At 43.4% G+C, this 24,371-nt stretch overlaps 1 protein-coding gene across 2 annotated transcripts in view; it reads right to left on the bottom strand.

Moving 5' to 3' along the window:
• Window positions 1-24,371, bottom strand: part of MATN2 (matrilin 2) — a 168,007-nt gene that overhangs the window by 73,120 nt on the left and 70,516 nt on the right. For both annotated transcript variants that reach the window (XM_034966399.2, XM_034966398.3), the window contains exons 4-5: window positions 21,471-21,593; window positions 1,525-1,647 (exon numbers count right to left, since the gene is read on the bottom strand). In XM_034966399.2, the coding sequence (XP_034822290.2) occupies window positions 1,525-1,647; window positions 21,471-21,593 (246 nt within the window). The remainder of the gene's footprint in view (window positions 1-1,524; window positions 1,648-21,470; window positions 21,594-24,371) is intronic.

The raw sequence follows: 24,371 nt of genomic DNA, 5'->3' as shown, positions 1-24,371 counted from the left end.
CAAGTGATTCTTCTTCCTCACCCTCCCAACTAGCTGAAAATACAGGGGCACACTACCAGACCCAGCTAATTTTTGTATTTTTAGTAGAGACCGGGTTTTGCCATATTGGCCAGGTTGGTCTCAAACTCCTGACCTCAAGTGATCTGCCCGCCTCGGCCTCCCATAGTGCTGGGATTACAGACGTGAGCCATCGCACCTGTCCAACAAAATGTTTTAAAGTAGATATTTATATGGAGAAAGTCTGGTAGAAAATACAATAACCTATTAATAGTGATTTTTCTCATCTGTTTAAGTTTCTCTATGAACGGGTATTACTTGCATAATAAAAATTAATGAAGCAAAAATAACCATGGGTATATATGTTGGCTTCTTTTTTGCTAGTGGTAGTGGGTGTGGAACCCTGCCACTCTATCATGGCCACCACCAGCAGATTAAGAAGAAAAACAACCCTAAGGCCCAGGAGACCAGCTGCATTTGTGGCCCTTTGATGAGAGTCAGAGGCAGAGGTTGCCTTCATTCCTATCAGTGTATAAAAACAAACCCACGATACTCTCATCACTCACCTGCCAATTGCAGGCTACCACCTAACTTTTGTTTTGTTGTTGTTTTGTTTTGCCTTCCATATCCCTAGCTAAGAATTAAGGTGTGCTGGAAAATGCAAATTCTATGTGCAAAAATATAAGCATACCCTGTTTGTGAGAAGCAAAATAAAATAGGGTCCTGAAAACAATAGAACATGGAAGACAAAATGCAGGATTTAGCAGAAAATTTACATTCCAGTTTTGATGTCAGTCAAGTTCTTTTCCTTCTAGATTTTCTGCCTCATAAGTATTCAGTTCAGTTTATGAAACACCTACTATCCACCAGGCACTGTTTGTTGGTATAAGGAGGAATGAGACCATGTTAAGTTGCAAAGGCTTTGTAGATAAACAGGGGGGATGTCTGCAGCATCAAGCACTGCCCTTGAGCCTCATTACCTGGGCTTGTGTTTGAGGGTTTGAGGCTACTGCTAGTTTCCTCTGACCACGCCGTCTAATTACGCTGAGCCCATATGGCTGGGCTCTTTCACCTGACAGTCACTTTGGCCTGTCACTGAGCTATAGGTGACATTAGGGAGGAAGGCTGCCCGTTGTCTTTGAGGTGTCACTCAGCAACCCACCCAAGTAAATTTCATGTATAACACCTGAGATATATATAAGTCAGGCCATTCCAAACATATCCTCCAAAGTTGAAGAAAATCCACCCGATCCTTTTCAAGAGATGCAGTAACACACAGTTATATTTGCATGGATTATCATAAGTGTTCCTTTTACTGGAGACCCAGAATGAGAAAATGCTGACCTCAGCCATAAATGAAGCCTTTAACATTCAAATTCTGCCTAACAACTACACCAAACAACTGAGCACTTTGTGGAAACCCAAAGGTGAGGAAACAAATATGTGGGAGGTACACGTGAGTCTCCCCTCCTCCTCACCATGCTTAACTTGTCCTTCCCTACCAAGCCCAGCTGGAGGGATACTCACCCACACACCTCTTCCCATCCTCAGCCAGGGCGTAGCCACTGTAGCACTGGCAGACGAAGGAGCCCGGCACATTCACACACAGCTGCTCACAGTTGTGGTCCTCCATGGCACACAGATCCTGGACTGAGGCAAAGTCACGATGTTAGAACACAACGTCAGGCACACCTGAGAATGCTCCCAGCCCAGGGTGAGGCAACAAGGAACTCCAGAGCCCTCACCAAAGTAACTTTTAAAAACATTGTAAGGTTTGATACGTGATCATAGTAGAAAATTTGGAAAACATAAAAAAATAGATAAAAGAAAATTCACCTGTAATCCCCCCATCTGTAATCCTACTACCCAGAGGCAACCACTGTTAACATTTTGGTGAGTTTTCTTTCCAGGTGAGTTTCTGCATGTATATAAAAACACATTTTTCAGCCATGCGCGGTGGCTCACGCCTGTAATCCCAGCACTATGGGAGGCCGAGGTGGGAGGATCACTTGAGGTCAGGAGTTGGAGACCAGCCTGGCCAACATGGTGAAACCTCATCTCTACTAAAAATATAAAAATTAGCTGAGTGTGGTGGTGTGTGCTTGTAATCCCAGCTACTCAGGAGGCTGAGGCAGGAGAATCGCTTGAACTCAGGAGGCGGAGGTTGCAGTGAGCCAAGATCGTGCCATTGCACTCCAGCCTGGACGACAGAGCGAGTCTCTGTCTCAAAATAAATAAATAACATAAAAAAAAACACATTTTTCAAAGTTGGAATTACTTTGAAATACATTAAATAATTTTTTTGAGACAGAATCTTGCTCTGTTGCTGGTATAAGAAGGAATGAGACAAAGCTCTTTGAAAACCCTCTTTGTGCTCTATGTATTCATTCTAATAACAAACGAGGAAAATGGAGAAGCCAAAAGAGGTTAGGTAGAGGTAACAAACATTGCCAGGGAGAAATAGATACATGTCTATTCGTGGTCTTATTTTGGTCAAATATTTATTACTTGTCCACTAAGTGCTAAGCTCTGGCTGTTTATTCACATGCAACGTAGGAATGGACTTGCAGTATGCATCTACTGCAACAGAACTAAGAATATGTTGGTGGATGAAAAGATTAAAGGCATCTTCCATCCATCACTGACTCAGTCTCTAACACTATTTCCCAGCAAGGAGAACAGCTTGGATACCATGAAACAGCTAGCTGTACCATTGATTTTACCATTAAAACTGGAGATAATCAGAGAGCATTAAAGGGGTTGAATATATTAAAGAGAATTTTCTCTGGTTAAAAGCTATCGCTGGCCGGGCGCGGTAGCTTACACCTGTAATCCCAGCACTTTGGGAGGCCAAGGCGGGTAGATCATCTGAGGTCAGAAGTTCGAGACCAGCCTGACCAACATGGTGAAACCCCGTCTCTACTAAAAATACAAAAATTAGCTTGGCATGGTGGCACGTGCCTGTAATCCCAGCTACTCAGAAGATGGGAGGCTGAGGCAGGAGAATGGCTTGAACCCGGGAGGTGGAGGTTGCAGTGAGCCAAGATCGCACCATTGCACTCCAGCCTGGGTGACAGAACAAGACTGTCTCAAACAAAAAAAAGCTATCACTACAACAGGTATGATTTAAAAAAACTTAATTACCTAGAAAGCTTGATTAATTCCTGAATCCAATGGCTACATTTTCATATCCTCTTCTAGATCTTTGAGTTTCATAGTTTATTATGCTTTTACATAAATATAAAATATCAAATTGATTTTTAAAAAGATAAAAGCTGATTTGATTCAACATCTCTATTAAATGCATTAAACAATTTTAAACATTAAAACTTACATCATCGCATTTTAAAAACACTTAGGTCTAAGAGTCTACAAATAAGAATTCTGGTTTTAAACTCCTAAAAGAAGTTTCACTCCCAAATCAATAAAGTAGATGGAAAAAAAAGCCTTATAGACACAGATTCTTTTACCTCTCACCAGTAAGTTTATATCTCACATTTCCAATTGGGAACGCCAACCAGAAATTCCAATGTAGATTTCCAGTGGATTCAGATGTAAGGAAAACACCCATAACCGGAAGAAAACTTCAGCTAATACAAAAATCGTAGTGAGTAATCAAAGAACGACAAAACCTAAATGAGCTAGGCCAGAGATATAAGAAATGTCTGAATCATACGATATTCATTCATTTACTCAATAAATACGGTTTGAGCGCATACTATGTCCCGAGCATTGGGGATATCATGGTGAACAAAACAGACAAGGGGTTTCTGCTGTCACGCAGCTTGTATTCTACTAGGAGTTCATAACATGAACCTTTAGGAAGAGTATTTTCAGCCAAAAGAACAGTGAATGCAAAGGTCCTGAAGAACAAACTGATCCTATTTGAGGGACAGAAAGGCCAGAGTGGTTGTTAGATGCCACCTAAATAACTAACATGCGAGGTAGGACATGATAAGAATCCCTAAGAGAAGTGCCAAGAAAACTATGGGAGTACAGAATTGGGACAGATTACTGCAAGTCTAGCAAGGACTGGGAAAGGCTGGCAGGTATGGAGAAAGAGAAACAGCACTCCAGGCTTGGGACGCGTGAGTAAACAGAAGAGGGAAGCAGGAGAGGCGTGGCAGCTGAATTCTGCTCTGGAAATTCCAGGGGAAGTAGCAGAAGAGAGGATGGGAAAGACCATTGACACCAGAGGCAGAGGGATCTCTGCACACAGGCTGCATAGGCTGAACTCCAATCAGCGGGCAATGGGGACCACTCAAGGGAAAAACTTTAAAAAGGGAGACCAGCAATTTCACCCAAGTTGTGCTTCGGAAGGATAAGTCTGGCAGCACCACAGATCCTCTCAGGTCTGGGAAAATTTAAGCACCTCTAGCAAAGTTCAATGAAAAGCATTGCTTTCTTGGGAACAGCAGTAGGTTTCTGAGTTCCGGGCTGAAGTAGCTTTGGGTTGCCTGAATGGTGATGAGAAAATTAACCTCTTGCTATGAGGACCTTTAAACATTCTTTACACTTTTGGCCTCACCCATCGGCTGTCAGCCCACCCCTGCACTTTTCCCTCCTGGCATGAATCATAATGTTAACTACGTATGTGTTTATAGAGCGATGGATGTACTGTGTCTCTCTTACTAGACTCTAAGCTCCCTAAGTGGGTGGGCAGTGTCCCTGCATGAAGTCCTGATGGCTGGGAGGTGACGCTCCAGCATGCTGGAACCAGCTCTGGAAGGGTGGCAGCAGCTTCTCCACCTGGGTCCTCCCAATCTCTACTGCAGATGCTGCCTTGCCCCATCAGGGGTCTGGCAGGAACCCTACCTACCATGGTTACCAAGTAGTGGTGTGAATACAGGTGATTTTTCATTCTTTTATTTATAATTGTCTGATTTCAAATTTTCTAACAGGAACTTTTATAATAATGGAGGAAGACAAAAAAATCAACCTGTTACAAAAGAACCCTTTTGAAAGTACCATTTCAAAAGCAATGAACCAGGACCTTGAAGGAACAATCTTTTTTTCTAAAAGGCTTCCCTGCACAGGGTAGGTAGAGAAAGGCAAGGATATGCTTGTTCCTTTCAGGACAGACTGGGATATCCGCAGAAGAGTCTGTGAGTAACTGCAAGCTCCCATCTACAGAAGCAGCAGGGACCTTTGAAAATCTTGATGCCAAGGTACTCCCCACCACAATTAAATCAGACTGGCAGGGGGTGGGATTTGGGCAGTGGTGTTTGTCAAAGCTCCCAGGTAGCCCCAGTGTGCAGCCAGGCTGAATGTCATTGAACCTAACAGATAAAAAGTCCCCACAATCCTCCCTGGGGAAGGTGCCCAGATCCAGGAGTCAGTCTCCCCCTTTAATGATGAGACCCTACGGTTCAGCTTTCCTCTTCTAAACAAATCTGAGTGATTGTTGTCCTTGCTCCCCTCTCCAAGAGGCTAAAAGAACCCCAAACACCTATGTGCGGGTGCAAGATTACTGCTCGCATCCCAGAACTGTCCCACAAACAGCAAGCTTGCCAGTTGGCTTCATGCGGATCGTCCTTTCGTACTGTTTTTAGAATTGTTGGGGATTTATGGCCACGAGCGATTTGTACCGACCCAAGGGAAACCATTCAGGGATTAATCTAATTAAACAAAGACAAAGGAATAAATACAGACTGGGTTCTGACAAAACAACTTTGCTGTTTTTCTGGCAGTGGCCATTTCCTTTTGAAACAAATACAGATGTTTTTTGGATGATTCCTTATGCTTTTGAAAAACAGCCCTTCTTTCTCTCTGAGGCCAGGAGGATTTCACTGAAGGATGAGAAGCACTGTGTCCAGAGCTCCCCCTGCCCCGGCACAGCCTTCCACCTTCTCCACCTGGTGAACCCCATGAATGGCTCACAACCCCAGTCAAATGTCACCTCCTGTGGGAAGCCTCCTTCAAGTTAGCTGGACTTAAGGCTTCTTCCCCTGGGCCCCCACAGCACTATAGACGTGGCTCCGCTCTAGCATTTCGGCACTGATCCCATGGTATTGGAAGGACTTGATCACGGCTATCTGCCCCATCATAAGCAGGTCAGTTTTGACTCTCCAGAGTCTAGCACAGTGTCCTAGCACATGTATTTGGTCTCCATAAGAGTTCATTTGCTGAATGAACAATGAAAAAGGCCCAGATGCCCTGCCTCCCAGGAGGAATGGCCCTAAAGTCCTAAGAATACCCTCCTCCATTAGGTGTGAGGTCCTCAGAAGATGACTGAGATGGGAACAAAATTCTCTCCAAGTCTCTCTGCCTCTCCTCATCCTCAGCAAGAGGTATTCACACACCAGAAGAGGGCTCAGAGTGAGGTAGGAGGCAGGACTCAACTCCAGAGGCAGAGCTTAACTCCAGAGGCAGGGCTTGGACACAGGATCAAATTGAGGGCTGGGGCAGAAGCAGCTTTCCATAAGACATGCCCACCAGTGTGACATGTCAGTTTACCATTGCCATGGCAACACCTGGGAGTAACCACCCCCTCCGTGTCAATGACCTGACAAACCAAGAGCTACTATCCCTTCCCTAGAAATTCCTGCATAAACTGCCTCTTAATCTGCATGCAGTTAAAAGTGGGTATAGGCCACTGAGATCACACCCATAATCCCAGCATTTTCGGAGACCGAGGCAGGTGGATCATGTGAGGTCAAGAGTTCAAGACCAGCCTGGCCAACATGGTGAAACCCCATCTCTATTAAAAATACAAAATTAGCCAGATGTGGTGGCAGGTGCCTGTAATCCCAGTTACTTGGGAGGCTGAGGCAGGAGAATCACTTGAACCTAGGAGGCAGATGTTGCAGTGAGCTGAGATCTCGCCACTGCACTCCAGCCTGGGAAACTCCATCTCAAAAAAAAAAAAAAAAGTGGGTATAAATATGACTGTAAAACTGCCCTGAGCTACTACCTACTCTCTGCCTATAAGGATAGCCCTGCTCTGCAGGAGCAGTCACGGAGGCGTAACACTGCCAGGGCTGTAACACTGTCTCTTCAATAAAGCTGTTTACTTCTACCTCTGCTTGCCCTTGAATTCTCTCCTGGATAAAGCCAAGAACCCTCATGGGCTAAGCCCCACTTTGGGGCTCACTTGTCCTGCATCAAGAACACAATGACATCTCAGAGCCAGCCCCCAGCTATGGACACCAGAAAAGCTGTCATGACAGTTAGGGAACCTGTGTGCCCTGCTATCCACTGCGTCCCGGTATCTAGCACAGTGCCTGGCACTTTGTCCTTGCTCAACAAGTACTTGTTGAATGGATGAATGAACTCATGCTCATGTGACACAAGCACAGGGTTGTCAGGTGTTCCTAACTCATCTCTCTTACCTACTCTTGTAAGCTCTGTGAAGGACAGAGCCATCTCTCTAAGTCTTGGTGTTCCTTACGGTGCCTGTATAATGCCATTCACTTCACACAGTCGGTGCTTAGTAGCCATCTATTGTTGACTTGCCAGCCTCCCTTGCTGGGCAGCCTAGAGCTCTGTCTCAATTAATAAATGTCACTGGGCAGAAATGGGACAGCTGGGCCGGGCGCGGTGGCTCACGCCTGTAATCCCAGCACGTTGGGAGGCCGAGGCGGGCGGATCACGAGGTCAGGAGATCGAGACCATCCTGGCTAACACGATGAAACCCCGTCTCTACTAAAAATACAAAAAATTAGCCGGGCGCGGTGGCGGGCGCCTGTAGTCCCAGCTACTCGGGAGGCTGAGGCAGGAGAATGGCGTGAACCCAGGAGGCGGAGCTTGCAGTGAGCCGAGATCGCGCCACTGCACTCCAGCCTGGGCGACAGAGCGAGACTCCAGCTCAAAAAAAAAAAAAAAAAAAGAAATGGGACAGCTGGGGATGATTCTGAAGTATTCTTTAATTTCTTTTTAGCAAAGATGAATTTTTAGAATAGCTAACTTTTACCCTGGGGTCGAAGATGGGAACAGAAACTTGAAAGTCATGGGATTCCTCCCTCTCCTGTACCCCTCAGACCCAGTCAATCCTGGATTTACTTCTCTTCATCTCCCCTGCCACCATGGAGCCACTATCATCTGTTGGCTGAACAGCCATGGCAACCTCTTAACTGGTTTTCCTGTATTCATCTCAGCCTAGCATCCTCCTGTAGCCAGAGTAATCTGCTCCTGCCTCTCTTCTGCTTAAAACCCTTAATGGCTTATCACTGCTTTAGGATGGAGTCCAAAAACTCTAATGTATGGTCAAGGGGGCTACAAGACCCACCCCTTCACCTCTCCAGTCTTATCTTAAGCCTTCTCTTATTTTCTCTGCTCCATTTACATGGCCCTCTCCATTTTCAAATAAAGCTTCTTCATGTCTTGGGACCTTTGCAAAGGTCATTCCTTCTGCCTAGAATGCTCAAGCCTCTTCCTGACCTCCTTTTCCCCTACCTAACTCTCATACCTCCTTTAGTACTCACCTGAAAGTCTGCTTTCTCAGGAAGCTCTGACCTACCACTAGGGGTGAAGTCCTCCCTCAGGGTTTCCATTTGTAATCCTCATCACAATTATAATTTAATGCTTAATTTGCAACTAATTATTTCATGTCTATTTCACCTGCCACATAGGGCAGCCACAGTGCTTGTCTTGCTCAGCATGCTAGTTCAAATATCTAGCATCTGCCATGTGGCTGATTTGTGGATGACTGAATTAATAAATCTATTCAACGATGAAATGGTTCAGAGTGCTGGGAAAACAACAGTGAATCAGTGGACAACAACAGAAAAATTCCTACCCTTATAGAGCTGATGGTCCAGTGAGGGGCCAGTCATGTGCTAGAGGCAACTCGTACTGACTCACACAATGATGTGCATCTCTTCCCACAGCTGCATTCAAAGAGGCCAAGTTGGTAGCTTGAAATGTCCATGGTGGGAGTATTTACACCATGGAAATTGGCAAATCTACAAATCAGAGCTTTTGTCTCCTGGAGACCTGATTGTTAAACATTTAGCAGCACATCCCTGATAGAAGATTGATAGTAAACAAAGCAAATAGGTAAAAATCTGTGATACGTTATAAGCAGGAAAGGGGAGTTGAGAGTGGTGAGAGAGCAGGCTTCCATTTTTAACAGTGTGAACTGAAAAGATGATTTTGACCTTCTCCAAATTTTTATTTGGACCTGAAAGAGGTGACATGAAAAATGATGAAGGGAGCCACCACTGGGGGAGGACAGGATGTCAGTTACGTCTCCTCAGAAAGGGTAGGGGTGAGGCAGGCAGGTGAAAAGAATATCGACTTTGGAGCCAGACTTGGCCCCAGCTGGGTAACGACTTCAAGTAAGGGACTTTTGAGAGATTCAATTTTCATAAAAAGGTTAAATATCTTATTTGTAGGGTTGAGTGAGATAATCTAGATGGGCAAAGCATCTGTCTCACAGAAGATATTTTTATTTTATTTATTTATTTTTAATTTTTTTGAGACAAGGTCTGGCTCTGTCACCCAGGGTAGAGTGCAATGGCACAATCTAGGCTCACTGCAACCTCTGCTTCCTGAGCTCAAGCAATCCTTCCACCTCAGCCTCCCGAGTAGCTGGGACTAAAGGTAAGCACCACCATACCCAGCTAACTTTTTTTTTTTTTTTTTTTTTGGTGAGATGGAGATTTACTCTTGTTGCCCAGGCTGGAGTGCAATGGCGCTATCTTGGCTCACCGCATTCTCCGCCTCCTAGGTTCAAGCGATTCTCATGCCTCAGTACTCATGCCGAGTAGCTGGGATTACAGGCATGTGCCACCATGCCCGGCTAATTTTGTATTTTAAGTAGAGACAGGGTTTCACTGTGTTGCCCAGGCTGATCTCGAACTCCTGACCTCAGGTGATCTGCCCGCCTCGGCCTCCCAAAGTGCTGGGATTACAGGCGTGAGCCACCACGCTCAGCAAAATACCAGCTAACTTTTGTATTATTTGTAGAGACAGGGTTTCACCGTGTTGGACAGGCTGGTCTTGAACTCATGAGCTCAAGCGATCTACCCGCCTTGGCCTCCCAAAGTGCAGGGCTGACAGTAAGTATTCAACAAATGTTAGCATCCTTCTCCTTTCCTAAATCAAGGGGGAAAAGAAAAGTGTCAGTGGCACATACCTATTTAAGCATGGCAGAGAGTTGAACTTCAACCAAATTTTGCTCACATCCCAATTCTAATAGTTTCACTTTATTGGGTACCTATAAAAGCTGCAAACATGGGCCGGCACGATGGGTCACACCTATAATCCCAGCACTTTGGGAGGCCAACGCAGGAGGATCAAGACCAGCCTGGGCAACAGAACGACATCTTGTCTCTACAGAAAATTAAAAAATTAGCCAGGCACAGTGGCACATGCCTGTAGTCCCAGCTACTAGGGAGGCTGAGGTAGGAAGATCATTTCAGCCAGGGAGTTCCAGGTCGCAGTAAGCTATGATTGCGCCACTGCACTCCAGCCTGGGAGACAGAGGGAGATCCTGTCTCAAAAAAAAAAAAAAAAAAAAAAAAAAAAACATCCCTACAAACATGAATATTAGATCCTAACGTTCTAAAATTTATCTCTGGCCAAGTTTGGTTTTTGAGTTCTATGCTAAATTGAAGTGATACAGCAAAGTAGGTAATTTGGAATTTCATAACAAAAAGACCTGGCCAAATTTGAGATACACCTTGCCAGGGAGCTACCATTAGCATGTATCTGACAGTCAGCAAAATCTGCTCGCTTGTTTCAGTGCCTGGAGAATTTTAAGAGGGATAACTCAGTCTTCCCAGGTGAAACTAATTAGTGAAGATTTGCTGCCAAGAGCCCCAAAGCTGTGCTCAAACCCAACCACAGTTTCCCCAGAGGCTCCCATGCACCCTAGATGTAAGTGCCTTCCTTTAGAAACCCTGGCGCCTGCATCTCAGTCCAGAGAACTTGGAAACTTTCATCTGCTTACACCGGAAGGAGGCAGAACTGAGGGGGGAGCACGGAGCATGGAGCAAAGGCTATGGCCATCATCCAGGGCTAAATCAAAGGGTTTCACCAACGTTTCAGAATTTTAGACAAGCTGCACTGCACGCTGTTGACACCAATGACAGTTTAATCTCGTCTTTGGAGTTAAAGTAAATGAACACCTTTAGAAGACACCCTCTACTTTTTATAGCTCTTGCTGTTATTTAATCTGAGATGTAGAAATCAGAAATTGTTTATCACAGCAAGAGAGAAGGAGAAGTGGGTTATTAGGGCTGCCATTTCACTCAACTGGGTAAACGATGGGGTCTCTGCCCACTCCCACAGGAAAGCTTGCTATGAGTTAGGGCTCCACAAATGCAGGCAAAACCCAAGCTTGCCTTTTCGAGACCATGCCCTCTCTTTCATCATGTCTGAAAGCACTAATCTTATTTTGACAACTGCAGTTTGGATTTGAAGTCTTCCAATGGTAAATGAGTCATCAGCCTCGTGCTTCTACACTGAAAGAAACAAAACAAACCCAATGTCACTGAGAAAATTATCCTTTCAGGCAAACTCCAGCTGTGCCTAGTCTCCTCCTTTCCCGCAGCAGTTGAATTTTTTTCAATCAATTCTCCTGTTCACTAACAAGATTTTGGTTTTCCTCGGGGAAGGGAAAAGGAGGAAGGAGGGAATCTCTGAAACAAGTTCTAAAATACAGTGAAATCTGAGTGAATGAGGTTGACAAAAATAATAAATAAACAAACAAGAATAATGTCCTACTCCTGTAGAGTGCTTTTCAATTTCCAAACCGTTGTCACTTTATGTTCTTAATATAAACCCCCTTTTGAGTGGATGCTCCCAGGGAGAGATCTTATTTAAAACATCTAAGTCAGTAGTCCTTAAACTGCAGCGTACATCGACATTCCCTGGAGGGCTTAGGAAAACCCACATTCCTGGGCCCCAGTTCCAGAGGTCCTGATTCAGTGGGTCTAGGGTAAGCCTGGGAACCTGCATTTCTAGTAAGTTCCGGGCAAAGCTGATATTGTTTTCCGGGGGGACCACACTTTGAGAACCACTTGCCTGGGTCCTCATAAAAACAGCCAAGCGGAGGAAAAGCTGTGCAAGGTTCAAGCTCATGTTCCCCTGATATGTACATTTTTTTCATAATTGGCATTTCTCCACTCACATTTAGTCAGCTCAGTTCTCCCATGAGGCTCTACTCACCCCAGATTCCTTCTTTTGTAGAAAATCCTGTGCCCTGGCACAGCCAGAGGGTGAGCAGACTGCACAAAATGATCCCTAAGCTCCCAGATCCAGGCCTGACAGCCAGGGTCAAGGGGAAGCTGGATGACAGCATTTAGCAAGCCCACTGCTTCGGCTCACAGCAGCTCAGCCACAGCTCAGGTGGCTGCTATTGATTGTCAGTGAAGGCAGCTGCTTTGCGTGTGTGTGCGTGCGGCCTGCTCACCCTTCTAGCTTTGACCCATGCTCTGACTGTGGGCTGCCCCAAAGCTCACATCCTGCCCTTCACTTTCCACACCCACTTTCTCCCTCCAAGATTCCATCTATTTTCAGGGTCAATGACCACCACCAAACACATACTGCCCAGGCCTTTTCCTTGAACTGGAATTCTCCATCTCCAGCTGCATCCAACCACGTGTGTGGGCTCTCTCTTGGACGCATCTGTTTGCCCTGAAAACTAGATTTCCTCTCTGCAGTTATCCATCAGTCTTAATTACTCTGAACCCACCAGCCATCACCTATCTGATGTCATAAACTCCTCCCTGGGGCTGGGATGGTTGCCGTGGTCTCCTACTTAATTCTGCGGGCGTAAGAAACATACACTGAATTGACTGGACTGATTAGAATTGTTCTCTGATTCCATCTTTTATATTCTGCTCTCTGTGTGGGGGGTAAAAGGGAAGCCAAGATCTGAATGTTTCTTGGGTCCCTAATATGTAAGAAAAATACCCCATAAGAGTATCAGGCCCATAGAGGGGAATCCACAGGTATTGAATGAATGAGCGGATGAGTGAAGGCATCCCTGCCCCACTCTCTACCTCTAATACAGCACATACATTATTGCCAGCCCCAATTTACTAAAATGACCTGGTTTTGCCCTTGACACCCTGTGTTCAATTCCCCTACTCAACAAAGGACACTGTTGGAACTTAGCTTGAGAATCAAATTGCTCCATACTTTATCCCTGCTTACATTCCTTCTCTCATCCTCCACTGATGCCACAAACAAACTATTCCAGAAAGCCAGTCTGGTCCAGCGCCACTACTTACTTCCGAAACCTTGTTCTGATTAATGAATGTCAGCTTTATTGAGTGACAACTGGCATACAATAAACTGTACATACTTCAAGTGTACAGTTTGATAAATCGGGCTTATCAATATATCATCACCACAATCAAGATAATGAGCATAGTCATCACCCCCCCAAGTTTCCTGATGCTGCTTTGTAATCCCTCTCCCTGCTGCTCCCCACTCCTTGGCCCCAAGCACCCACTAATCTGCTCTCTGTCATTACTGAGTAGGCACCATTTCCAAAAATTTTATACAAATGGAACCACATGGTATGTTCTGGTTTTTTTGGGTCTGGTTTCTTTCATTCAGCATAGTGATTTGGAGATGCATCCAGGCTACTGCATGTGTCAATAGTGCATTCTTTTCACTGCAGAGGAGTATTATACAGGATGCGTGTATTGCAATGTATCACCCATTCATCTGTTAATCAACATGTGAGTTGTTTTCAGTTTGGGGCTATTACAAGTAAAGCTGATGTGAACATTTGTGTTCAAATCTTTTTTTAGACATAAACTTTTATTTCTTTTGAGTAAATACTTAAAAGTGGAATGGCTGGGTCACATGATAGGTAAATATCTAACTTTGTAAGAAACCGCTAAGCTGTTTTCCAGAGTGGCTGAACCATTTTACATGACCACTGGTGATGTATGAGCATTCCAGTTCCCAATTTTGCGAACACATGGTATAGTCAATCTTTTAAAATTTATCCACTCTGGTCAGGCACAGTGGCTCAAGACTGTAATCCCAGCACTTTGGGAGGCTGAGGTGGGCAGATGATCTGAGTTCAGGAGTTCAAGACCAGCCTGGCCAACATGGTGAAACCCCATCTCTACTAGTAAATACAAAAAAAAAAATTAGCCAGGCTTGGTGGTGCGTGCCTGTAGATCCAGCTACTTGGAGGTTGAGGCAGGGGAATTGCTTGACCCAGGAGGCAGAGGTTGCAGTGAGCTGAGATCACGCCACTGCACTCCAGCCTGGGCGACAGAGCAAGACTCTGTCTCAAAAAAAAAAAAAAAAAAAAAAATCCATTCTAGTGGAGGTATAGTGATATCTCCTGTCTGATAACATTGAGCATCTCTTCATGTGCTTCTTCACTACCCATATGTCTTCCATGGTTTAGTGTCTGTTCAAATATTTTGCCCATTTTTATGGTGGTGTTTGTCTTCTTGGTACTGAATACTTGGTACTTGGTACTGAGCTAAGAATTCCTTATATTCTAAAGTCCTTTGTTGGGCATATGTTTTGCAAATGTTTTATTCCAATCTGTGGCTTGCCTTTTCATTTTAGTAGCAGAGTACTGAAGAGCAAATGTTTTCATTGTGATTAAATATATTGATTTTTTTCTTTTATGTTTTGTAGCTTTTTGTGTACTATTTAAGAAATCTTTGCCAACCTGAGGTCATCAAGATTTTTCTTCTACCATTTCATCACGGTATTTAATAGTGTCTGCTCTTGCATTTAGGCTTAGAATACATTTTCAATTAATTTTTATACATGTTATGAGGTAAAGACAAGATCTATGTTCCTTTTGTTTGTTTGCTTGCTTTTTTGCACATGGCAATTCAATTGCTGCAACACCATTTGTTGAAGACATTATTGTTTCCTCATTGAATTGCCTTCCCACTCCGTCAAAAAATCATTTCACCACATACATATGGGTTATTTCTCGATTCTGTTCTGTTCCATTGCTCTATATGTTCATCTTTATACCAATGCCACACTGTCTTGATTACTGTTGTTTTATACTTAGTCTTGAAATCAGGTAGTTTAAACAAAATTTAAAGACGAACTTTATCTTTTTCAAAGCTTTGTTTAATGTGCATGATTCACAGATTCCATATTTGTGAATTTGCCTACTTGCTAAAATTTGCTTGTAACCCCGAGTCAATACCCATGACACTTTCTCAGCCATTCATGGACATACACAGAGTGGCAAAAAATTTGAGTCACCCAGGACACATATTCCCAGGTAAGGTCAAACAAGGCAATGTTCTGTCTTCTTATTTCAGCTCTCATCCCATAAACAAGCATCCTTTCTGTGGTCTATGCAGTGCCACATTTTTTGCCTTTTTGTACTTCTTGTTGGTGATTTTGCTGTTGAAAATGGCCCCCAAGAGTAATGCTGATCTGCTGTCTATTGTTCCTAAGTACTTCGTTCAAAATATGAACAATAGCTTTCAATGTTAATGAATTAACAGTATATACTCAAAAACGTGTGTTTAAACAGAACATCAAACAAGTTTATGTATTGATTGATGAATGTTGTGATTGGAAGCTCTCAGGAACCCAACTCTGTATTTCATCTAGGAGCAATGATTCAGAATTTGCGATTTAGTGTTTATGGATATTTTATAGATCATAACTACTGGGAATAATGAGAACTGACTGGGTTTGACTAGTCTAGTTTTTTTGCATGTTCATGTATATTTTAAAATCAGTTGTCGATTTCTAAAAAAATAGGTCTGCTAGGATTTTGAAGGGGATTGCTTTGAATCTATGGATCAGTTTGGAAAGAAATGACATCTTGGCCATATTAAGTCTTCCAATCCATGATAGGGTATATCTCTCCATTTATTTAGGTTTTTTTTAAATTAATCTCAGAAATCTTTTATATTTTTCAATGTGTAAATCATACACATCTTTAAAATTTATCCCTAATTTACATATTTTTGATGCCCTTATACCTGGTATTTTAAAATCTCAATTTCTGACTTTTGTTGCCAGTGTACAGAAATACAATGAAGTAATTTTTTAAGTATATTGACTTTTTATCTTGCAACATTGCTAAACTCATTTATTAGTTTTAGTGGCTTTTTGTTGTTGTTTTGAGACAGAGTCTCGCTCTGTTGCTGGAGTGCAGCGGTGCAATCTCGGCTCACAACCTACACCTCCCAGGTTCAAGCGATTCTCCTGCCTCAGCCTCCTGAGTAATTGGGATTACAGGCATGCACCACCACACCAGGGTAATTTTTGTATTTTTAGTAGAGACAGGGTTTTGCCATGTTAGCTAGGTTGGTCTCAAACTCCTGACCTCAGGTGATATGCCCAACTCAGCCTCCCAAAGTGCTAGGATTGCAGGCATGAGCCACCACACCTCGCCACTATGAGTAATTATATTGATTGATTTTTGAATGTTAAACCAAACTTGCATTGTTGGAATAAACTCCATTTGGTCTTGATGTATTGTTCTTTCTATATATTGTTGAATTCTATTTGCTAAATTTTTAAGAATTTTCACATCTAAATTCACAAAGAATGTTGGTTATAGTTATGTCTCTCTAATAATTCAGTGGTTTTTCTGGGTCATGCTCCTTGTTTAAACTCTAACATAAATCTATTAAATCACTTATGTAGCTTGGGAAAAATAATGTTGGGAACATTTCCAAAGAATGAAAGCAGTAAAATGCATTTGGTATTGTTCTTGAGAGAAGAAAAAAAAATTTAAGCTGGATAAGAAAGTCTACATTTTCTGCCAAATGGAGTTTTCTAAATGCTGCATTATCATCAGCTTCCAGATAGATTAAATGTTCCAGAAGAAAGGGAAAATTCCTTATTTTGAAAATATATCAAGAAAAAGAAACAAGATAAAGTTCTTTCTTAGTAGGACAGGAATTCTGGGAAGGGGAAGGATAAGGGGAAATAGCATGTGAAGACGGGCACACTTCATGAGGTTTTCTTTCCCCCCATTTTTTTTAAATGGGAAAAGGAAGGAACATAAAATTCCATTGTTCTAGTATTATGCTGATGCTCTTGCATATATCTCATATAATGGTATTTGATAGGGAAGACTTTTTGAAAGGCAGAAGGAATCCACAATGTTGAGGTCCAGTATGTTCAAAATTGCCCATATAGACACAACTTGGAAGATAAAATTCTACACCTTGATCTTAGCCAAAAGGCCAAGAAGTGATGGAAGCTAAAATTCTTTAATGCATTTGATCTAGTCTTCGAATGGAAAGGCCCTTTTTAGACAACTAATATCCACCCAGAAGAGGGTTACCTGGACAGTGAAGAGACCCAAAACTAGGTCATCAAAAGATGTGTTTTTCCCCTGAAGAAGAGAAAATTGATAGGAATGGGGTCAGTGTGTGGGAATAACACTCTACAATAATTGAAGGGCTTTCCCTATTTATTTGGATAAGGAAATAACTTTTTGGTATATGGCTTCAGACAGCAGAAATAGGATAAAAGTTGAAATTATAGACAAGTAGGATTTCTGCTCAACCGCTGATCCAAGCTGTCTGAATATGGGATTCAGGTGTGTTGTAATAACCTGATTCTGTAAGAACCATCACCCCTCTGGGACACTGGGAGGGGACAGAATTCTGAAGTTCCATAAGAGAGGAAGCCAGAAGTCTAATAGCCAAGGTCCATCACCATTCAAAGAATGTGTGGATCAACTGTGTCTGCTTTCCCTCTCCACACAAATTCCAAATATACAATGGTGGGGAGATATATATATATATATTTTTTTTTCTATAGTGTGTATGTGTGTGTGTATTTGAAGGCAGTTGCTGAAGAGGCCCTCCCACTATTATTTTGTGTGATGACAGTACCACAGCAATTAGCAGTGGACTTGGGGAAGTAACAATCTGTTGAATGTTAGTCCTGAATTAGTTCTAAGTCTCCCCTGGATTAGTGGGCTGAGGAACCTATCTGTCTTCCCGGCTTGGAGAAGTTTTTCTGATTGAAGCGTTGTCCTGCTGCCATCTGGGGGTCCTCTAGGGTCATGGGACAGTCTCAAAAGATGGCCAAGAGCGAGGACATAACAGGATTTGGATTCTGGTTTGATCACATTGCTAGCCATGTGAGCTTGGGTAAATCGTCTAAACTTTTTGTTCCTTATTTTGCTTATCTGTAAAATGAGAGTGATAAAACCCACTTTAAGAGCTCATTGTGAGAATTAAATGAGACAGCAGATATAAAACACGCAGGAAAGCTCCTGGCACATGGTAAACACCTAACAAGTGGCTATAGTTAGGCTTGACCTCATGTGTTGCACACTGAGGTGGACGTGGATTGCAGTCACTTTTGGTTGCAATTACCCTGGTTGTTTATTTGATTCACTCCCATGCAAAAATGTGAGCTCCAAAAAAGAAAGAATATTGCTGTGTTATTCACTATTTTATTTTCAGTGCTTTGCATGCTGCCTGGCACATTTTTATGCTCAAAAACAATTGTTAAATGAAAAAATAAATGAACCAATCAATGATTGTATGGAAGAATGAATGGCAAGCACTTCTTAGAGAGTAAGAGGTGCTTTGGGGAGGAGGTGTCACCCACATGGCTTTTCATCTGGGAGATTATCCAGCTATGCCCAGGACATGGAAATTAAGTGGAAACAGCTTCCAGAAGTGGAGTACATGCCTCCTCTCCAGGCCCATTGTGAGTTTCTCTCAGTGTTGGCAGGCACAGGTCCCTGCTCATCAGCAGGGGTCAGTAGATGGCACAGCCTTCACTTGGCACAGCTTTTAGCTGTCCCCTAGACCAAAAACAGGGCCTAACAAGGACATAATCAGTGAGACAGGTATTGATTTGTTACCACCCGTCCCATCTTATGGGCGAGGAAACTGAGAGTCAAGGAGTTTAAATAATCAGCTCAGAGTGAGACAGCCATAGTTGGTAAGTGATAAGGTCGGGTTCAAGCCCAGATCTGCAGACAGTGAAGGCCCTGTTCTTCCACCAAGGCCCCTGGTACACCAATTTTGGGAAAGCGAAAGAGTTATTAGTATTATCCCCTTCTGAAAGAGAGAGAGCTGTTCTTTATCACTGCACATTTATTAAGCTAAGTCTGGCTGAAGGTTAAGATGGTTTAACTGCTTCAGGGTGACTGGAGAGCTGGGTCAGACGGGACAGCAGAGCTCTGCTAAGCCCTTCCCTGGGACCCCTCACTGCCTGAGGCCAGTGAATCTCAAAGTGTGGCAGTCATTCGTCGGTTCATTGAAAATCCAGACCTGTTAACTCTGCATCTCTGCGGGTGAGCCCAGGAGTCAGTTTCCTGGCTCATTCTTAGTCACTGAAGTTTGAGAAACCCTGCCCTGAGCTCCTAGCCCTCCTCCGCCTGGGCCTCCCTGCCCCTCCCCCTGGTCAGTCTGTCTGAAGTCCAGGCAGGGTCTGCTTCATATTCTCCTGTGGCACATCCCTAGGCAGGAGGAATCCAAGGCCAGAGCAGTACTTGAGATCTGGGGGACATCAGGGCCTGTGGCAGGACCAGGCAGGGGTCTGGCAAACCCTGCTGTGTGGGGGAAGGCCTTGCTCATAAAATTAGGGAAAGAACACTTTATTTTTTATTTGCTGGTGTCAGAATTCCTCTGGCTTGGCTAGGCCAGCCCACGGAAAATAAATATCAGCAGATTCCCAGATCCCAGTCACTCAGTGGGACATGAGACAAGGAGAGGAATTCCTTGTGCTCCTAAGAAGAGAAGGGTGCCAGGCACAGTGGCTCACTCCTGTAAATCTCAGCACTTTGGGGGTTTAGGCAGATGGAGCACTTGAGCTCAGGAGTTCGAGAGCAGCCTGAGCAACCTCATCTCTACAAAAATTAGCCAGGCATGGTGGCATGCAGCTGTGGTCCCTGATACTCAGGAGGCTGAGGTGGGAGGACTGCTTGAACCTGGAAGGTTGAGGCTACAGTGAGCCATAATTGTGCCACTGCACTACAGCCTGGGCGACAGAGCAAGACCCTGTCTTAAAAAAACAAAGGAAAAGAACAAGAAGGAGGAGGAGGAGGAGGTGGAGGAGGAGGAGAAGGAGAAGGAGAAGGAGACAGAGAAGGAGAAGGAGAAAGGGCAGGAAGGGAGTGGGCAAGATGGTGGGAGGCTGAGATGGGCCAGAGAAGCATCCGGGGCAGAGGGGAGGATGCCTGAAGAGGAGGAAGGGTGCCTCCAGAGGATGGTTGTGGGGAGGTAGAACACCTGAAGAGGTGGAGGTGTCTAGAGGGGGGTGTCTAAAGAGATCTCTAGGTTGTTTGCTGAGCAGTGTGTGAGATGACCTTTCCCAGGCTCCCCCAGTTCTTTAGGAAACTCTATGAAACCCATGAGTATTTGGTGGGAGTGAGTTTTTGTTATGGATTTTGAGGAAGCGTCAGATCTTCAACTGGAAGATGAGGATGATTCAGGCTGCACTCAACTTGGGATCCTGGGGTCTGAGAGGAGCCTAAGAACACATACCGCCCACCCCACCCCTGCGATTCAGAGTCCAGAGGGCTTTGGGTTTCCACAGGCCACACAGAACCGGAGGGTCAAGTAGACGTTACCTAATCTTGAGGGGCAGGGAGAACTCCAGCCAACCACTCAACCCCAAAACTGAAGAACAGTGAGAAGAAACATGAAAAAGGTGGTTGGCCTCTATAAATGTGACACTAATTACAGCCATTTGTGCAAACTGCTTTCCATTAATGCTTAATTGCTTGCCATGAGGTATGACAACAATTATACATTGCAACAATGACACATTGCAACAATTACACATGGCAACAGTTATGCACTGCACGAACTAAGTGTCAGATTAGCTGAGTTTTATTTGCTTCCATGTGGGCTGGTCTTCCTCATGACTTGTTTTTGGTAGCCTGGTCATCTGTAGGTTAACTCAGTGGCTTTATCCATAACTTTAAAAAGTAAGGACACGGTACTCAGTGTATGAGTAATTCTGTCCTTTAAGGGGTAGACTACCTCGTGCTGGCTCAAATATCAGTATACTGTCTAGTCTTTGGCACTTAGCCAAAAAAGAGAATGCGAGTTCTAATATCTTACATCTGTTTACCCCCTTTTTAAAATCTAGGACACCTATAAAGTGTCCCACACCAAAGCAACTGGGTCCCTGCACCCCTCTAAAACAGAACTTGAATAATCACTCCCAGCCGAGGTTAACAACTCTTCCTAAATCCACACTTTATAGAAGATAATAAAATATGGAAACAGTTCCTTAGGGTACAGTTAATAAAGACAGTGGATGAAAAGGCTCTTCAGTAGTCCCTGCTAAAGAACAAGCTTGGAAGTAAAGGAGACCAGTTCATACATCCAAAGAGGCTATTTCTGAGATGGTGCTTCTACCTATCTTTCCAACTCCTCCTGATGGCCTACTATGTGCCCAGCTCTGGACTAGGCACTGTGATGGGGTCAACAGAAAATACCAAACTTTATTTCTGTCCCCAAGGGATGATAACTGGGGTGGGTGAGGCATCACAGATGAATAAAATGAGCCCAGATAAAAGAAGGGAGAGGATGAGGGAAGAGGAAGAAACCACAAATACATCAGCAAAGCAATCTTACTTCTGCAAGTCGTCTGATCCGAGTTGAGAATGTAGCCTTGTTTGCACCTGCAGATGTATGAGCCAGGGATGTTGATGCAGAAGTGGGCACAGTTATGCTCCAGGGTGCTGCACATGTGGGCCGCTGAAAGGGAAGACACAGGAAGATAAGTCAACAGTGACGCCCTTTCTCACTCCATTCCAGCCAGCAAGCATTTATTCAGTGCCTACTCTGTCCTCTGGGCAGGACTCAGAGAAATAAGCTGCAGTCCCTACCCTCAAGGGGGCTCACAGTCCAAGGTGGACAAGACAGGGCCAGATAAAGGGCCATGGAAAATCAAAGAGAAACAGTGTTAGGCTGAACTATATGAAATTGCTGGTACTTGATTGGTTTTGATCTACAAAAAAAAGCAAGAAATTTCCAATTCAACTTAATAATACCCATGTGGTGGGCTGGGGAATCAGAAAAGTTTGCCAGCATCAGAGGGGACTTTGACTTAAGTGTGGATTTTTAGGAAGCAGCATTGGGGCTGGAGGAAAAGCTATTAAATAAGCAAGAATGTGTTAAAGAACCAACAGTTTCTCAAAATCATGTTTCAAGAGTAACGTAAATTTTTAATACGCAAAAGTATACACACAATTTTGGAGTAAAAAATGCACTCACACATTTCATGTTTCTGTAATCTTTATGTCTCAATGTAAGATACCTATTTAGCATCTTTTCTTTTCTTTCTTTCCTTTTTTTTTTTTTTTTTTTTTTTGAGACAAGGTCTTGCTCTGTCTCCCAGGCTGGAGAGCAGTGGCACAATCATGGCTCACTGCAGCCTCAAACTCCTGGGCTCAAGCCATCCTCCCACCTCAGCTTCCTGAGTAGCTGGGACTACGGGAGTGTGCCACCATGCCCGGCTAATTTTTAAAATTTTTTTTGTAGAGACAGGGTTTCACTATGTTGCCCAGGCTGGTCTCAAACTCCTGGGCTCAAGCAATCCTCCCAATTTGGCCTCCCAAAGTGCTGGGATTACAGGCATAAGCCACCACGCCTGCCCTCTGCATTTAGTTCCTGAAGTACCTCAGCTTTCTGGTACATTGGTTCCTGCATAAGTCTGCCTGTAGCTCATAAAAATTCTCTTTTTTTAATGTCCTAATTTATGGCTTTGCTCAATGTAACTTGATTGTATTTAAAATTAACAAGCAACAGTACAAACATAACAAGTTATGCAAGTGTTCTCATAAACAAAAAAGATGTCTATATGTAGAAATATATTTTTATGAAGCTAAAATAAAAGGATCTCTCAAAAGCTTAGAACAATTCCATTAATCCAGCACTTATGAAAACTCAGCTGTGATTAAATCCATCTGAAGTTTATGTCTCTTTACATTGGAGTAAGAAATATGGTGGGCAATAAATGAACTAGGGAAGTAAAGCTGTTTCATTTCACAACAATACAATTTAGAATGTACTGTTCTGAGTTTGATTGTCTGTGTTTTGGTTCCTGTTAGGATACAAATAACACTAGGAAGGTTTGTAGATCCAATCAGTCATTTTTACTTCAGGGTGAAATAAACAGCTTTTTTTGTGACCTTGTACAAGTTTCTTTTATTGTTATCATTATTTTTAAATAAAATAGAAGTTTTCTCATTTTTAAAAATAGAGATGATGTCTTACTATGTTGCCCAGGCTGGTCTCAAACTCCTGAGCTGAAGCGATTCTCCTACATCAGCCTCCCAAAGTGTTAGGATCACAGACATGAGCCACCACACCCAGCCCTTTGTGCAATTTTCTTAACTTCTTTATAAGACATGAGGATAAAAATAGCACCTACCTCATAAGAACCTCAAAAAGGTTAAATTAATGGAGATGGTAGAGTGTTGAGAATAGTGCCTGGGGAATGCTGAAGATACCTGCTAACCATTCTGTAGCAAAGGAGAATTATGGTGGCATTTTGTCTTATTTTACATCTGTAGGTTCATCCTATATATATTGACCTTCACCTCAGTTTTCACTCAACGTTAATCACAGATTCTATCAATGTTGATACATGTACTGTATTTCATGGAATCTAAAATGCACCCCAGTTTCAAAGATGTCAAACTGTGAAGACATGTTCAGTTGATCCTCATTCTTCACAGATTCCATATTTGTGAATTTGCCTACTCACTAAAATGTATCTGTAAGCCCAAACCAATACTCACAGCGTTTTCACGGTCACTAGTGGACATGCTCAGAGTGCATGAGCACTCAATTTAAAATATCTCTAAATTTAGTTTATTTTGTGAGACAGGCTCTTGCTCTGTCACCTAGGCTTGAGTACAGTGGCACAGTCACAGCTTGCTGCAGCCTCAATCTCCGGGGCTCAAGTGATCCTCCTGCCTCAGCCTCAGCCTCCCAAGTAGCTGAGACTACAAAAAAATGTGTTGCCTGGTGCAGATGTTCTCAGCTGAGGTTGAACAAGGAGCCACTCTGCCTTCTTTTTCAGCTTTCATTCTGTGAACAAGTATCCTTTCCACAGTCTACTTAGCACCATGGTTTTTTTGTTTTTTGTTTTTTCATTTCTGTGCTTTCTGTAAGTGATTTTGCTGTTTAAAATGGTGATGCGCCGGCTAGTGTTCCTCAGTGCAGAAAGGCTGCGATGTGCCTTACAGGGAAAATATGTGTTAGGTAAGTTTCATTCAGTCAGGAGTTATCGTTGGCTGTGGGTCTGATGTTAATGAATCAATGGTATATATCAAATACGATGTTTTCGGCCAGGCACGGTGGCTCACACCTGTAATCTCAGCACTTTGGGAGGCCAAGGTGGGTGGATCACTTGAGGTCAGGAGTTTAAGACCAGCCTGGCCAACATGGTGAAACCCTGTCTCTACTAAAAAAAAAATACAAAAAGTAGTCAGGAATGGTGGTAGGTGCCTGTAATCCCAGCTACTC

This window comes from Pan paniscus, chromosome 7, assembly GCF_029289425.2.
Source record: "Pan paniscus chromosome 7, NHGRI_mPanPan1-v2.0_pri, whole genome shotgun sequence".
In the NCBI taxonomy this organism is placed as follows: domain Eukaryota; kingdom Metazoa; phylum Chordata; class Mammalia; order Primates; family Hominidae; genus Pan; species Pan paniscus.
Note: the sequence above shows the minus strand (reverse complement) of the source record. Positions and strands in the feature narration are given on the sequence as shown.